At 41.1% G+C, this 16,515-nt stretch overlaps 1 protein-coding gene across 1 annotated transcript; it reads left to right on the forward strand.

Annotated features, from left to right (window-relative positions):
* Positions 1-1,004: 1,004 nt before the first annotated feature.
* On the forward strand, positions 1,005-9,160 carry LOC143861566 (uncharacterized). Its single transcript, XM_077372469.1, has 5 exons — positions 1,005-1,100; positions 5,455-5,526; positions 7,142-7,373; positions 7,662-7,777; positions 8,435-9,160. Exons 1-5 carry the CDS (start codon positions 1,005-1,007, stop codon positions 9,158-9,160), a joined length of 1,242 nt encoding a protein of 413 aa, XP_077228584.1.
* The last annotated feature ends 7,355 nt before the right edge of the window (positions 9,161-16,515 follow it).

The raw sequence follows: 16,515 nt of genomic DNA on the forward strand, positions 1-16,515 counted from the left end.
ATGACGGGGTCAGAGGACAGGATTTGCTGAACTCTTTAAAGGGATCTTCTCAGAATGGGAACTTTAATATCAATCCTACCAAAGACATCTCTGTTCCAGTTTTGAACTTGATTTTTGAGCCTCTAAATGGAAGAATTATGGAAAGTGGTAAACTACAAAGTTGTAGGTCTCTTTGAGATCTTTCCAACAAGTATTTGTGCTTGAAAATTGGACAAGAAGGAGCACCTGTAGTCTTTCTCTCAATCTCTCTCTAGGTTATGAATTAGGATAATTTTTCAAAAATGAACTTTAACCCAGAATGTCTAGATAGGAAGAAGAAGGTGGTGAAAGTTGAAGTATGATATGGGTGTGAATGTTGATATATACAAGAATTTTCTGTGTCAAGGACTTGATTTAAAGGGGTGAGGGGGAATGGTGGAGATGGGTTTGATTGGGTCCTGAAGTGGGTTTGGATGAGGTAAGTACGGTCGGATTCCGGTGAGATCCTCACCAGAATCAATGGAGGTGGCTGAGATGACCGAAGCTCAAGATCTTACTGGAATTAATGGTGATTCGATGGCCGGAGCTAGGGATGGTCGGAATCTATGGAATTCGGCCGGAGAAAAGGGGTTTGGGTTTTGGAAGTGGTGATTGGAGGTGGTTAGAGGTAGAAATTTCGCCACTTTGGACTTAAAATAAGAGAGTAATGGAGGTTTTAATTTTGGGTGACGTTTCGCACATTCTTTATAAAGGGACCAGAACTCTCTCATCCCACTGAATTTTTCAAACGAGAAAAGTTTTTCCTTTTTCAAAACACACTTAGAAAACATTTTCCAAACACTTTCTTTTGACCAAAAAATAAGATTTTACCCTTTTGAGCCTAAACTTTCATATCAAAAGTTTAACCTCTTTGAACTTGTAATTTTACATTATATCAAGAGGATCTCCGTTAGGCTATTACATTTTATCTATTCTTTGGAGAGTTTGTGATTACAAAGTATTTATTTTGGGTAGCCGCTACTACAATGAGAGTAAGTGAATTCTATAACACCATACGGAAGATTGAGGAGAAGAATAAAGCTGTGTACGAATGGTTGATGAAGATTCCAAAGGAGCATTGGGTAGGTGTGTATTTCAGGGGGAAGAGATTCAATGTTTATACATCTAATGCGGATGAGGAAATGAATTATATTCTGCGAGATGCGAGGACACTCCCTATCGCCACTTTGGTTGAGCACACACGACGGAAGGCGTAATACAGCATCTGGAAATGTTACAACTTCAGTGAAAGTTACAGGATCTTTATCTATTAGATAGGTGAACATCCCATCTCCTAGTTTTGTTTCTTTCGTTTGATTTTCGGGCGACCGCGATAGGCTTAAAACAGGTTAGTCTCGGCGGACGACCGCGTGAACCCGGTCGAATGTGGATGGTCGAAATGACAAAAATAAAAAGAGTCATTCATGTCACGGCGGGCGACCGCGTAATTTTTGACCTTGTAACGGTCTCTTGGTCGAGGAGTGGGCAAGAGATGCTAGGGAAATAATTGCAACACTAATTGGCAAAGGGTAATTCCAGCTCCAATAGCGTATATTTAAGTTGTTGCATTTAAAAAGCTCGTAGTTGGACCTTGGGATGGAACGATCGATCCGCCTCTGGGTGTGCATCGGTTGCCTCGTCCCTTCTACCGCCGTGCACGCACTACCACTCTGTTTCCAACTAGTCATCAAGATCTTAGGAACACTAGTTACGGTATCCTCAATCAGACGATATAATCCGCCTCATGTTGGTTCGAGTCCTCCTTCGTGTCCGTCTTGCCTGACCTCACTGGAGCTTACCAGAGAAGACGAACTTGATCGGAGAAGATGAGTAATAAGAAGAAACCCTAATTTTGCCCTTCTCTCTCTCTCTCTCTCTCTCTCTGGAAAGGAAAAGAAAGGTTTCTCGGAAATCTGACATGGCATTAGGAGAAGAAATCCAGGGAAACTGCGTAGGAAAAGGTTTCCCGCGCCTGTTCACGTGCGCAGGAAAAGATTTCCCGAGAAACTGCAATGATGGTTGAGCCAGTTTCTTAGAAAGATGAACCATTAAAATTCTGAATTTCCTTCCCAATAGTTGAAGACTATCAGGATTAAGAAATGTTTATCTAAACACCTGTGCAAGGAAAAATCCTACTTCAGTATCCAAGAGAGCCGTTGTTCTAGGTTACTAATTTCACGTATTTAGATTAAGGTTTCAGTTATCAAAATCCTCAGTAGAAAAAAGAAAAAAAAATAAGTTTTTTTTTTTGCGAAAAACATCTTCTTAAAACTTCATGAAAGCGTTCAAGGGCTCTTATTTCAGCTGCCATGGCTTCACACCATTTGGGATCATGAATAGCTTGTTTGAAAGACTTGGGTTCTGTGGAGTGAAATAGGAAGTATGCTCCATCAAGAAGAGATACCTACAGAGAAAAAATGTCGAAAGATCCTTGAAAATCTGATATAGGAAAAAAAATCCCACCTTTCCCCAACCGAACTCTCCTGTGTTGAGAGCTTCTGTCTGGCATAAGTTGCTCTCAGTCATTGGAGATCCATATCTAATAATAATAATAACCTGGCTGCAGTGTATCAAGGACTGCAGAGACGCTGATGTACTTTACATGCAAAGGATTCAATGCCATCTGATTGCCACGTACACTGCATTTGGCCGTCCCTAGTAAAGAAAAGGGGTGCTTCAATACCCTCTCATTATGATCCCAAAACTTGGATAAAAACTCGTTGACATCATCTCTAGGGTTTCATATGTCTAAAACATCCCTTATCCTTATTTTTCTTTGAAAAGACTAGGGCCTAGGCACCATAGCAGTTGTTGTAAAAGGAGACATTTATGACATATGCACCTGGCACACACTACTTACTGTGTGCCACAGCACTAACCGTGCCCGACCCACTCCGTGGGGCCCGCCCCTTGGAAATACTGAAAACGCGTCTACATAGTGAGAGGAGAAATCCACATATATAGCCCAATAACTTTTCCCAAGTGTTCAAATCATTCACCTTTCAACCATAATATCCTGTCATGCCCTACTACATAGGTTTCACCTCTAGGGTTCTGGGTTTGATGTTCTGTTTGGAAAATTTTGGTGTTTGATCATTTGGTTGAGAACTGTTGAATGGGAATCCAGACAATGGGGTCTCATGGTGGTAGGCCTCAGTCTCAGTTTGAGAATGCCCCGAACTCCCCATGAAGGCCGCAATGGCATTTGAATGACCCATAAGTTCCTGCTTTTTAAGTACTTCGATTGAAAAATTCACCACAAGCGGTGGAGAAGGCTATATAGGGCCGGTCGACAGGGGTGTCCTGGGTGACCGTGGAAGGATGTTTGGAATTTCAGCATCCTCCGAACAAAGGTGTGGATCCCGTCCGGAGGGTGACCGGCTAGAGTGAAAGCCGTCATAGAGTGGGCCGACGAGAACGAAAAACATGGAAGCGTGGTGGAATATTCCTGTCCTAAGTCAACTAAACAATCAATAAATAATATGATCTAAAAGATGTCATTATTTATGAGTATTTAATCGAATTAACTCTGTGAGGTAGCATGGAAGGAGGCTCCTGAGTCAACTACCCAATTCGACCAATCAGACGTTGTGCTAACACAACCTTCACCACATATCGAGAAGTTAACCTGATTGGTATTGTATGTTACTTACGGAAGATCCAGACATCGCAACTTACTCACAACGAGGGTTAACTTAAATCAAACAAAAAATGACTGTACAAAACGTAAAAAAGATAGGCAGAGTCCAAAACTGATCATTGGACTCAAAATGCAAGTCCAATAATCAGTTTTGGACTCAAAAGTTTAACAAGGTCTTGAATTTTCACGCACGTATCCGTTAAACACGGCAGAGCATCCACAGTTTCATTTTTGAATAGTTTGCAAACACAGATCATGCGGCCGGAGAAAGATGGGGAAGGTGGCGTTAGGTTTGGCGATGAGTTTTGCGAATGCTCTCAGGGAGAATTTGGTATTTCGCTCGGGGCGGATGCTCTCAGGGAGAATATGGTTCTACACCCATATTTTACTACATTGTTTTGGTATTTTTTCCGTAATTTTTCAACTTTGCTTCCATTTGTCCGTAATTTTTCATTTTAAACTTAGTATTCTGCCAATCTTTTTTCACGCGCTGAACTATTCATTTGTTGAGCTTCAAAGTAAATAGTCTGTGTCCCAAAAATCATCTCAATGACCCTATCCCTCCAACCTAATATGATGACACCATATATGAATCTCCACGGATAGAAGAGTACGTTACCACACCCCTGTTTTAATTCATTTTTTTGAACCAAACACAAGAATCATAATAGGATACCGATTACAGTACCTGATTCCTGCAATCGAAATGCAATTTGAGTTGGAGAATCCTGTGAGAACAGCCAATCAGATGAATTGAATGAGTAAGACAAAATTACAAGCAGGATTATCCAAACCGTCCATTGTGGACGAAGCCAATAGTCGGTGAAGTCTAGCCATTTGCATATTATGAATTCTGATGTTTTAGAGATAGGAAAATTTGTCAAATCTATACAACTAATTATTCCGAAACATAAAAATATGGCAATATTGGGCTTAAAAGAAAGAGGAAAAATCAACGATTCCAACGGCGAAGGAATTATCGAAATCGGACTTCAAAATCTCCTGAAAACCACGTTATTTAATATTATAAATTTCAGCCAAAATTACCCAAATTCCGAAATTTCTGTAATTTTGCCAAAATTTAAAATATTGCTTTTTTCCTATTTCGACGGTCACAACCTATTTACATTGTGGCCCATTAAATGGGTTGTCACACCTGTATTTCATTTGGTATAAGAGCTAAGGCTCTTAAAGAGATTTTTAAATTTAAAAATCTACAAGAGAAAGATCCGTGACAATCCAAAAAAAATTCTAACTGAAGAAATAAGAAGAGACTGCAATCAAATCATGGATTATGGGTTGTTTGACAAATTATACTGAATTACAGGCCCTCCTCTGCATATTCATTTTTTTGGGACTCTTATTCCACACGTCTTATATGAGAAGGCAACTCACCGAGTACCAAAGGACTAAGAAAGCAAATTCCAAACAATGCCCATAGACGAAGTGCCGGTCTTCATTGGTATTTGCTTTTTGCTAACCCACTACGTTTTTTTCTCACCACTTAATATTTTTATTTATGTGGAGATGATGGTTTTCCCACCATTTATTATTTTTATTTAAGTGGGGAAGGTGGATTTCCCACTATTTATTATGTTTAAGTTCTCGGAGTTGAAAATAGCCTCTTTTAGAGTAGAAAATTCTTCAGTGAGTGAAGGTTTGGAGAGAACGGGGTTCCACCCATTTGAATTATGAATTTGGGAAAGGGTACAAATGAGTAGAAGCTGAGTAAGTGGCTAAGAACTAAGGAAAAAATCAATCTTTTGCGTAGAGTTTTTTGTTTCCTTATGTTCTAGGCTTTTCTCAACACACTTCTTGCCTACAAGCAAAATAGTGATGACAATTTTGATATCAAAGCTCTACTTCTGGTACGTTTTTCATCTTGTTTAGGTGTGCCTAAATGACAGTTAGTCCAATGTTTCTATGATGGACTGATTGACAGACATAGGCAGATGGTATATTGTAGACACCCCATTTTGACCGTGCCCTTAATCTTCCAATTTTGTGCAAAACCCAACAAATCAATCAACTAGGGTCCCAAATTTCACCCTAGGCTAGCTGAGGGTCTCACTGAGGTCCCCGCAAAATTTCATCAAAATTTGAGCGCGTTTGCCTAGCGAACGAGTTGAGCAAGTCGTAGTGCAAGTTCATATAGGGGGGTGGATTATCCGAAAGGTGGTTGTCCAAATAAGAAAGAGACGTCGAATTTATCACTTCATTATAAAAGGAATCCATCGGGAAAAAAAAAAGGGGATTTGCAGAGAGAGGAGGAGGATTTTTGCTCGAACAGATCTGAGAAAGGGAGAGAAAGAGAGAAAAATTCGTTTTCAGAGAGAGAAACTAGATCTGGATTGAAACCCTAACAAATCTTCTTCACCGATCCTCGTCTTCTCCGATCATCCTCGGCAAAACTCCGGTCAAGTTCCGAGCGCATAGATCCAAAGATTCCGATCAAGCTCCATTGATTCCGAGGAAGAAAGAAGAAAATCAAGAGTAGATCTGCAGAGAGAGAGAGAGAACCGATCCAAACTCTAATTTTCCAAGCCAAGCTTCATCTTCTCCGATTAACCCTACCGGATTCCGGCCTAACTCCGGTCAGTTTTCAGCCAGATTTTTGTTGTCATTCATATTGCTTTGCTTCCTATATTCTTCTTCTTAACATTGAAGCCTTAGATTCATCCTGTTAGAAACCCTAAGCTTCTTGCTGTTCTTCTCCGATCATATTTTTCCGGTAGATCTCCGGCCGACCAGCTCCAGTTTTTCGGCAAAGCTTTGTTTCATCTTGTTTCCTTCTCCTTTGCTGACCTTTACATTCCTCAAAACCATAGGTCCATACACTAGAATCCTAAAATCCAAACCCTATCTTGTTTTCCCCAAACCCTAACCCTTGATCTCTCTCTCTCTGCATATTCCTCGCATCTGCAGGGATATTACATTTTTTTCCGTTCCTATGCCCTAGAAAATTCTCACCAGATTTTTGCCTTCGAAATCTCTATCGATTTGCCAATAGAAATCTCTACCTGATTTGCCAATAGAAATCTCTACTTGATTCGCGAAACGGCGTTACAATTTCGTAAAAGTTCAAATCAGATCTGAGAAATCTCCCTCATTTTGCTATGATTGCTCGAATCCGATCCTTTGAAGATGTATTGAGGAGACTTGGTTTTTGTTCTCCGCAACTTCGATTTGCAAGCTTAGTGTATTGTTGATACAGTGCCTGTACTCGGTGAGGGTTTAGGGTCGAGCTGATGAAGAGCGGGATGCTAGAATGCAGTGTCTACCATTCCAAATTGGTAAATTCTACCACTAAAACTGTGTCAAGGGTATATGACCGGCATAGGAGCAAACTTTCATCAAAGCATCGCGCTCTCTGGTTGTTAGCAATTGCATCTTGGTTGGTTTTCAGCCTATTTTCCCATCAGTGTTAACTTTTTGACAGAGGGGACAAAGGTTTTCTTTGTTATTGTTATGCTCTTGTTCCAGGCTAGACATCAGAAGCTTTATTTTAACCCTGCTACTGTGAAAATGCTAAGCAACCTGAAGGTTCTGCTTCGGTCATTACCTGAGGGTACTATTGCTTTGGGACTTCCAGTTGCAACTGGTGCTTACATATATACAATGGTTTTTGTTACTGTGCTATCTCTGGCCTCAGTTTTCAATGAATATGCTCTGAAGAGCCAATTTGAGACAAGCATCTACCTTCAGAACTTATTCTGTATGGCTACGGTGCTATATTCAACTTTCTTGGCATTGTTGTCATGGCCATTTTCAAAGGCCCTGGCAGCTTTGATATCTTGCAAGGCCACTCAAGGGCTACGATGTTTCTAATATTCAACAATGCAGCACAAGGCATTCTATCTTCATTCTCTTTCAAATATACGGAGCACAGATGAGTCTATTGTGCCATTGACCATCAACCGCTGACCCTCTGTTTCCGGAAGTGAGACATAGGTAAACATTGAATATGAAGCTTCCAGGATGTTTAACCTACAAAATGTTGTAGTCTCTGTGCCACGTCCAGCACTTCGAGAGCCACCAAGTGTTAGGCAAATTGATGGCGAATGGTGGTTTACTGCTGCAAAGACATTCGGTGACATAAAGGCTTACATGGACAGATCTGTATCTTTTGAACAATGAAACAGAATTACAGACTCTTTCCAAGGGGTTTTAATCAATGTCACCAGATCTGGTGATATCTTGGTGTTGAGCGGAATTCCTGTAATCCTTCCAGACATGTATTACGGTTAATTACTCGTCGTTCATGGCCTTCGCCAGATGCTAACAGCACAGCTGAACTGATTGTAAACATTGGGAAGATGGAAGTTACAGGGGGGTATACCTTGTCAAAGTTTTATGACCTAGACTGATATTGGGGCAATGCGTGAGGGAAAGAACAGTTTGTATAGCATAAGACTTGATTTCACTGTCTACATATTGATATGGAAAAAGTACTACTCTAGTAGAAGCAGCTGTGGAATGAGATTTGAAATGGATCGAATCAAACCCAGAAAATCATTGATATTGGTGGCTCAAATTGTGCGTTCTACGTCCTGTTTCAAGCCCGGGTCTCATAAAATTCCTATAGGTGATGGTTACCATGAATTCCTATGATAAGCCATGTGCCTTCGCTGCTGTTCAGCAGTTTCGATTTATGTTTTCAATAACCGTATATCCGTAGGAGCAGGTCTGATGGAGTATGGGCACACTATACATTACTTTTGATTTATGTTGTAGCTTCATTTAGAAATTCCCGTGCTTATGAGAGTTCAGAGGTAGTTCACCAAATTGGAAATGTGTTTCTCCACTACAACCCAGAATAATCCCGAAACACATTCAAAACTCACCACCCAATTAATGTCCCAAGTGCGGTCTAGCACTTATTTCCCCATTTTACCGGGTTTGCCCGATGATGTAGCAAAGTACTGCCTTGCGCCCATCCCACGCTGTCACTTCCCTGTTAGAGGTGCTGTGTGCAAGCGATGGAGGTCATTTATCCAAAGCAAGGAATTCATCACTGTAAGGAAGGAGGCTGGAAGGCTTGAGGATTGGCTTTATGTGTTAACTGGCGATGCAGATGGAAAGGGGAGCCATTGGGAGATTTTGGATTGTTTGGGAGTAGAACCCCAGCTGCTTCCTCCAATGCCTGGTCTAGTGAAGGCTTCATTTGGGGTGGTTGTTCTTGATGGGAAGCTTTTGGTTATGGGTGGCTATTTGGTGGATGCTGGTAATGGGTCTGTTTCAGCAGATGTTTATCAATATGATTCTCGGCTCAACAGATGGAGCATGTTAGCAAAGATGAATGTTGCACGCTATGATTTTGCTTGTGTGGAAGTTGGCGGTGTGGTGTATGCAGTAGGGGGGTTTGGAGCTGATGGTGAGAGCCTATCAAGCGCTGAGATGTATGACCCCGACACTAACAAATGGACCCCAATCGAGCTCCAATTATTATTTCCTTCTTCAACAAGCATCTCGCTAGCAATTCAGCGAATTGGATTTTTCTGAGGGAAACTTCATCGGAAAAGAAGTTGGAAGTCTCGTTGGCCATTTGAAAAGAGGAGAAAGAGTAAATTCAATGCACAAGAATAATACTCTGATTTGAAGGTCGAAGGTAATCCAAACAATCCGGATTCAGGTAAGTTTAATTTTGCCTTTGATGTTCAGCCTTACATGTTTTCTATAATCATTTGAAGATATTTTGCTATGCTTGTTATGGTTAGGGTATGGATTTGAACTTTGGAGTCGAGGTGTTGATTAAGCTTTTCTTTGATATCCTTGTTATACGTTTTGGCCAATATAAGGAGGTTGAAAATGATTTTTACATTTAATATGACTTGATTAATCTTGATTCTCTGATTGATTTTACTCATGAGTATATTGTCTCTATTTGCTTACCCATTTTGAAATCCAAAATGTATTTTTTACATTGGGAAGTAGAGGAAATGTTCATTCTGTTGATCTCATTGTCATTAAACTGTGAATGTATGATTTTATGGTCCTTCATAAATGGTGTGGATTAAAATTTCCTAGATAGTTGAGATTTTAGTTTCATGTCAGTTTACTCACAGGATATGTTAGCACGATCATGTTCTTATTAAATTGTGTATTTCTTTTGTTCTTTGCATCCTCCTATCATTGCAAGGGCGATGAAGGAGTTATCCCAAGCCCATCTTTTAGGGTGATGTAAATATCATTTAATGTGTTTCTATAATCTGTTGGAAATTTAATATTTCTCTTTCATCTTATAGTTTTGAGTTAGATTTTGAAGATAAATGGATTATTCAGGTGTAATTATCTCAAAGCTTCTTATACTCATTCCTATTTATTTAAATAAATTGTTAATAGGAAGAAGGAGATCAGATGACTACTCTGTTCGATATTATCGACATGAGTACTGTCTGATCTCAAGGCGGGATTAGAAATATTATCATGTGTATTTGATATCAGATGATTACTTTGGCATCATCTGATTTCATTGGAGTCCCCATATTGGGGTTTGTGGTTGGTTTTGAAGTGTTTGATATTGTTTTTACTTTATTAGGCTATCCAGCGGTTGGTCTGGACTAATTAATGTTATTTATCATTTTATGATTGCTATTAGATTGTATATTCTTCTTTGCTTAGCACTTGATTTATTTTTAGAATAAAATTTGCGATTATTTGGTAGCTTTTTCTTCTCTTTTTGATAGATTAACACAGTCTTATAGATTTCTGTTAAAATTCTTTAGATATTAGAATTCCCTCTCGTTGCAAGGGCGATGAAGGCGCTAGCCTAAGCCCATCCTTAGAGGACTCGCTCAGTCCAAGTAGCATTCCCTTCTTTGCTTAAAAGACTTGTCCAAGTCTTTATGGTGTGTATCCCCTAGAAATTAGAAATCCATTCATTGCAAGGGCAATGAAAGAGTTCTCTAGAGCCCTCTCAGGGAGACAGGCTATGTCTCAGACAGAGAAAGTTGTATCCTTTAGAGACAAGCTTTGTCTCATTAGTGAGTCCATCCTTAGGAGACATGCCATGTCTCGTCAGCACCTCTCTTGGAGTTCATCGTTGTGTTTAGGAGTCTCACCCAATCTCATTCTCTTGCTAAACCCCCTCTTTGTGCGTCTTTTGGTTTTGGGAGAACACCTTACTCGGCTTGGCGTCATACCCCGACCCTTATGGGTATTGGGTTGCACATTTGTTGCACCCTAGGGCTAGGTAGCTGTCCGGCCCGGCTGGGTGTTTTACCTTTGCCAAATATGCACAAGGTCTCTTTTTCCTTGTTAACATTTTTCTCTATCCTACCTATGTGTCTAAGAGACTTACCCAGTCTCATTCTCTTACTAAACCTCCTCTTTGTGCATCATTTGGTTTTGGGAGAACATCCTACTCGGCTTGGCAACATACCCCTTACCCTTATGGGTATTGGGTTGCACATTTGTTGCACCCTAGGGCTAGGTAGCTGTCCGGCCCGGCTGGGTGTTTTATCTTTGCCAAATATGCACAAGGTCTCTTTTTCCTTATTACTTGTGAGCTTTATCTTAGTTTGATAGTCTACTAGCATAGGAATCCGTCCTTATTCTAGAGAGTCAGTCCTCTTGTTCAGGAATCGAATTCTATCATCATAGGGGTTAGGATTTTATCCAACCTTTCGTCAAATCATGTGTTTTTCTATCCGCTCTTGCAAGGTATAGGATGCTGTCCAACCCTTGCAGAGTCGTGTTTCTGTCTTTTTCCCCCGCAAAGCATAGTATGCTGTCCAACCTTTGCGGGATTTCAGGAGTCTGTCCTTCCCTTATGATGATAGGATTCAGTCCTCTCGTGTCAAAAACATCTAAAAAACCAAAAATTTCAAAAATCTTGAGTCATTAGGAGAGTAGTTAGGAATTCTGTTCCGAACTACGTTGGCTTGATCCCTTTCAACAGGGTACGTAGTGCAGCTTGGGATCCACATCCCAAGTCCAGCCAAACCTTTAAAAATAAGCATTTTAAATCTTTCAAAATTACAAAAATCTTTCAAAATATTGTTTTTTTCGAAAGGATCTTCCTCTAGAGTTAGGAGGTTGTCCTAGTTAGAGAGTTTTTGAGTCGGGAGTTGCTCCCTCGTTCGTTGTTTGTTTGTTGTGTGTTTTATTTGTTTGTGTTAGAGTTAGGAGTGAGTCATATCTAGGAGTTTTACGCCTCCGTCCGGTCAGTTGGCGATCCACATCGCCAATTGATGACTAGGTCTAAGATGCGATAGATCCTACTGTTTTTCTTAGGATATACAGCCTAGCTACACATAGATTATAGGAACCACCTGCATTAGCTTAGGGCTAACCTGCATTTAGTTAGGGCATATAGGGTGTCCTAAAATCTACAATCCATTGGAATTTAAATAATCACACAAGAAGCTTTAAGAACTAGTCCGGTCTTTTAGATCGAGTCTAGGATAGAGGTCTAGATGTCTTAGGCATCATAGCTTAGAATAGATGCGAAGAACTACGTTGCCTTGATTCTCGTGGAGGCGGGGATACGTAGGCTTCTTTGGATGAACATCAGATCATCTAAAGACTCGGGCCTAGGTATAGATTAGAGTTTTAGGGTTGTATGGTATCGAGTCATTTTCTATGTTTTGCAGTGTTTTCTTACTTTATTGCGCAGACCTTATACTTTTTTGGTGTGTCATGCATGTGTTTGTTCATCAGAACTTAGACACCCATTAGGCATGTCACTTATGACCTAGCTATGCTTAGGTGACACATGTGTCTTTTATTTTATCTTGTGTGCCTTTGATTTCATCTCCGAGACATGCATGATTAGATAGACGTCTTCTCGGAGATATTCATTCCCATTTCATATGATTTTCGCCCAAAACTCTTCAAAATTATTAAGTAAATGGCATAAGAGACCAGGTGCTTGCACTTGGGCGGATGAGGTGCTCTTCAGACCTTCCGAATTCGTAACCAGGCACGAACCCTATTTTATATCTCTGGTTATCCGTTGCAACAGAGCATAGTATGGGATCCTTGGCCCACTTTCCTTGGATGGCGACTCTTCTTTGTTTAAGGTACGCCTCGAATCTGGGCTAGTCCCCGAATCGAGAGGTATCTCGCCTTTGTATCGCCACTCATGCTGTGAGAGGCACTTTCTTTCGAGAGTTCCTTGGTAGAGCTCTCCATTCACGTGGATGATCTGTAGAGACCTTAGCGCGTGGGGCTCGTCCCTCACCGCCGCCTCTCTCGGATCGGGGTCCACATATATGCCTCTTGTGGTGGGACTTTCATGCATAAAAGCTAGGACTTACCCTGGAGGGCTAATGCGTCGTAACGGGTTCGCTCATATTAGATACCATGTGAGAATGGGTTTAATCCAGTTTGGGAGGGCTACCGTGTTCAGACAGACTTAGAGCTTTTCACCAGAGAGTTGACTTGCACCTAGAAAAGAAAAAACCAAATTCTCGATAACTAATGTGCTCAGAAAGTACTGTCACTACCATGAAGATCGGGGACATACCACAGATGAATTTTTTCATCTAAAGGAGGAAATAGAGAGGCTAGTGATAGGAGGACAATTACATCGTTATCTTTTTACCTTTTCTTTCCACGCAGAATTGTACGTAAAACAAATTTTATGCCCATTTTTAAGGTTTGTAAAACAAATTTTATGCTCATTTTATTTTCCGTTAACGAACGAGACCTCAGCCTGCTAACTAGCTATGTGGAGGTCACCCTCCACGGCCAGCTTCTTAGAGGGACTATGGCCGTTTAGGCTACGGAAGTTTCGGGGTTTTGCTTTGCATTTGGGTGCCACGCAAGCAATTGAACTTGAAGCGATTATTTTCTTCTAGAAATGTTGCATAAAATCAATCACATTTGTTCAATTAGGCTCCATGATGCAGTTATTATGGATTTTACCTCTAATGATGAACTTGAAGCGACATTGTATCCGAAGGCCACATAGTATCCGAAGCCACCATGTATCCGAAAGCAAAATAGCATCTCCAAAGAAGGAGTATATCCCTATATCCATCAAGTTGCAGTTTGAATGCACCAATAATATGGCAGAATATTCCTTCAACTTTTTTCTCTTCAGCTTCAGAAATGGTCGAAGTAGCTACTGCTGCCATTCAGACAAATGAGTCAAAGACTCTCTAAATGATACTCCTAAAAGGACAAACGAGTCAAAGACTCTCTAAAAGAAGGGGGGCTTTAACCTGAGGCTAGGTAAGCCTCCTAAAGAGGATGAAACTTGTTTGGTAGTGTTCAGGGATTTCAATGTTACATTGGCAACCAGACAAGAGATTTTGCTTGCGTGGCACCCAAATGCAAAGCAAAACCCCGAAACTCACATGAACCTGTGGACCCCGATCCGAGAGAGGCGGCGGTGAGGAGACGAGCCCCACGCGCTAAGTCTCACTGGATCATCCACGTGAATGGAGAGCTCTACCAAGGAACTCTCGAAAGAAGTGCCTCTCACAGCATGAGTGGCGATACAAAGGGTGAGATACCTCTCGATTCGGGGACTAGCCCAGATTCGAGGCGTACCTTAAACAAAGAAGAGTCGCCATCCAAGGAAAAAAAGCCAATGGGCCCTGGATCCCATACTATGCTCTGTTGCAACGGATAACCAGAGATATAAAAGAAGGTTCGTGCCTGGTTACGAATTCGGAAGGTCTGAAGAGCACCTCATCCGCCCAAGTGCAAGCACCTGGTCTCTTATGCCATTTGTTATTGATTTTGAAGAGTTTTGAGCGAAAGTCATATGAAATGGGAACATATATCTCTGAGAAGACGTCTACCTAATCATGCATGTCTCAGAGATGAAAATTAAACACATATACAAAATAAATGAAAGATGTGTCACCTAAGCAAAACTAGGTTATAAGTGACACGCCTAATGGGTGTCTAAGTTCTGGTGTGCAAACACATGCATGTCACAGCTAAATGTAAAGGATCTGTACATGAAAGTAAGAAAACACAGCAAAAACATACAACACAAATCAACTCTATACCTGACTGGACAAAATGAGTCCTAACTCTAATGCGACCTGACTCGGACCAAGATGGCCGTCCATCCCAGCTGCTCTACGTATCCCGGCCTCGGGAAGAATCGGAGTCAACGTAGTTCGATGCCCTATTCCAAACTACTATGCCTAACCATCTAGAACCGCTATCCTAGACTCGATCCATTAGACTCAACTGATTTTTAAAGCTTTTTTGTATGATTGCTTAAATTCAAGTGAATTGTAATTTTCAGGACTCTCTATATGCCCTAACTAATGTAAGTTGATTAGCCTTAAGCTAATGCAGGTGGGTCTGTAACTAGGCTGTGCAACCTAAGGAAAACCATGGGCTAACTATATGCTTCCTAGTCTAGCCATCGGTTCGACTAAATGTCTAACCGATCGACTTGAGGCCTCCTAACTCTAGGGATACTCACACGACAAGACACACCATATCAATACAAATCAGGACAGACCCCTAACTCTAAAACACCCCAAACAAACTAGGACGGACTCCTAACTCTATGGGAAGATCTTTTTGAAAAGGTTTTGAAGAAGTTTTGTATTTTTGAAAGTTCGAAATGTTTATTTTTAAAGGTTTGGCTGGACCTGGGATGTGGATCCCAAGCTGCACTACGTACCTCGTGGAAGAGGATCAAGCCAACGTAGTTCGGAACAGATTTCCTAACTACTCCTAATGACTCAAGATTTTTGAGATTTTTGGTTTTTCAGATGTTTTTGTGGTTTTTTAAGTGTTTTTGACTCAAGGGGGACAAATCCTATCATCATAAGGGAAGGACAGACTCTTGAAATCCCGCAAAGGTTGGACAGCATCCTATGCTTTGCGAGGGGGAATGAACAGAATAACAACTCTGCAAGGGTTGGACAGCATCCTATACCTTACAAGAGCGGATAGAAAAACACAAGATTTGATGAGAGGTTGGATAAAATCCTAACCCCTATGATGATAGGACTGAATCCTGAAAGAAAGACAGACTCTCTAGCTAAGGACAGACTCCTAGGCTAAGGACTGACTCTGAAAATAGGATTCTAAGAAGGAGGTGCTAATGAGACAAAGCCTGTCTCCTAAAAGAAAATGAGATAAAGAAGGGTGCTAGTGAGACTATCAAGCTAAGATAAAGCTCACAAGTAACAAGGAAAAAGAGACCTTGCGCATATTTAGCAAAGGTAAAACACCCAGCCGGGCCGGACAGCTACCTAGCCCTAGGGTGCAACAAATGTGCAACCCAATACCCATAAGGGTAAGGGGTATGTTGCCAAGCCGAGTAGGATGTTCTCCCAAAACCAAATGATGCACAAAGAGGAAGTTTAGTAAAAGAATGAGACTGGGTAAGTCTATTAGACACATAGGTAGGATAGAGAAAATGTTAACAAGGAAAAAGAGACCTTGTGCATATTTGGCAAAGGTAAAAAAAACACCCAGCCAGGCCGGACAGCTACCTAGCCCTAGGGTGCAACAAATGTGCAACCCAATACCCATAAGAGTAAGGGGTATGTTGCCAAGCCGAGCAAGGTGTTCTCCCAAAACCAAAAGACGCACAAAGATGAGGTTTAGAAAGAAAAATGAGATTGGGTGAGACTCCTAAACAAAAAGATGAGCTCCAAGAGAGGTGCTGATGAGACATGGCATGTCTCCTAAGGATAGACTCACTAATGAGACAAAGCTTGTCTCTAAAGGATACAACTTTCTCTGTCTGAGACATAGCCTGTCTCCCTGAGAGGGCTCTAAAGAACTCTTTCATTGCCCTTGCAATGAATGGATTTCTAATTTCTAGGGGATACACACCATAAAGACTTGGACAAGTCTTTAAATAAATGAGAGGAGTGCTATTTGGACTAAGCGAGTCCCCTAAGGATGGGCTTAGGCTAGCGCCTTCA

The sequence above is a fragment of the Tasmannia lanceolata genome, unplaced genomic scaffold (assembly GCF_043159265.1).
Source record: "Tasmannia lanceolata isolate RefF3 unplaced genomic scaffold, GAP_Taslan_0.1 ptg000037l, whole genome shotgun sequence".
NCBI lineage: Eukaryota > Viridiplantae > Streptophyta > Magnoliopsida > Canellales > Winteraceae > Tasmannia > Tasmannia lanceolata.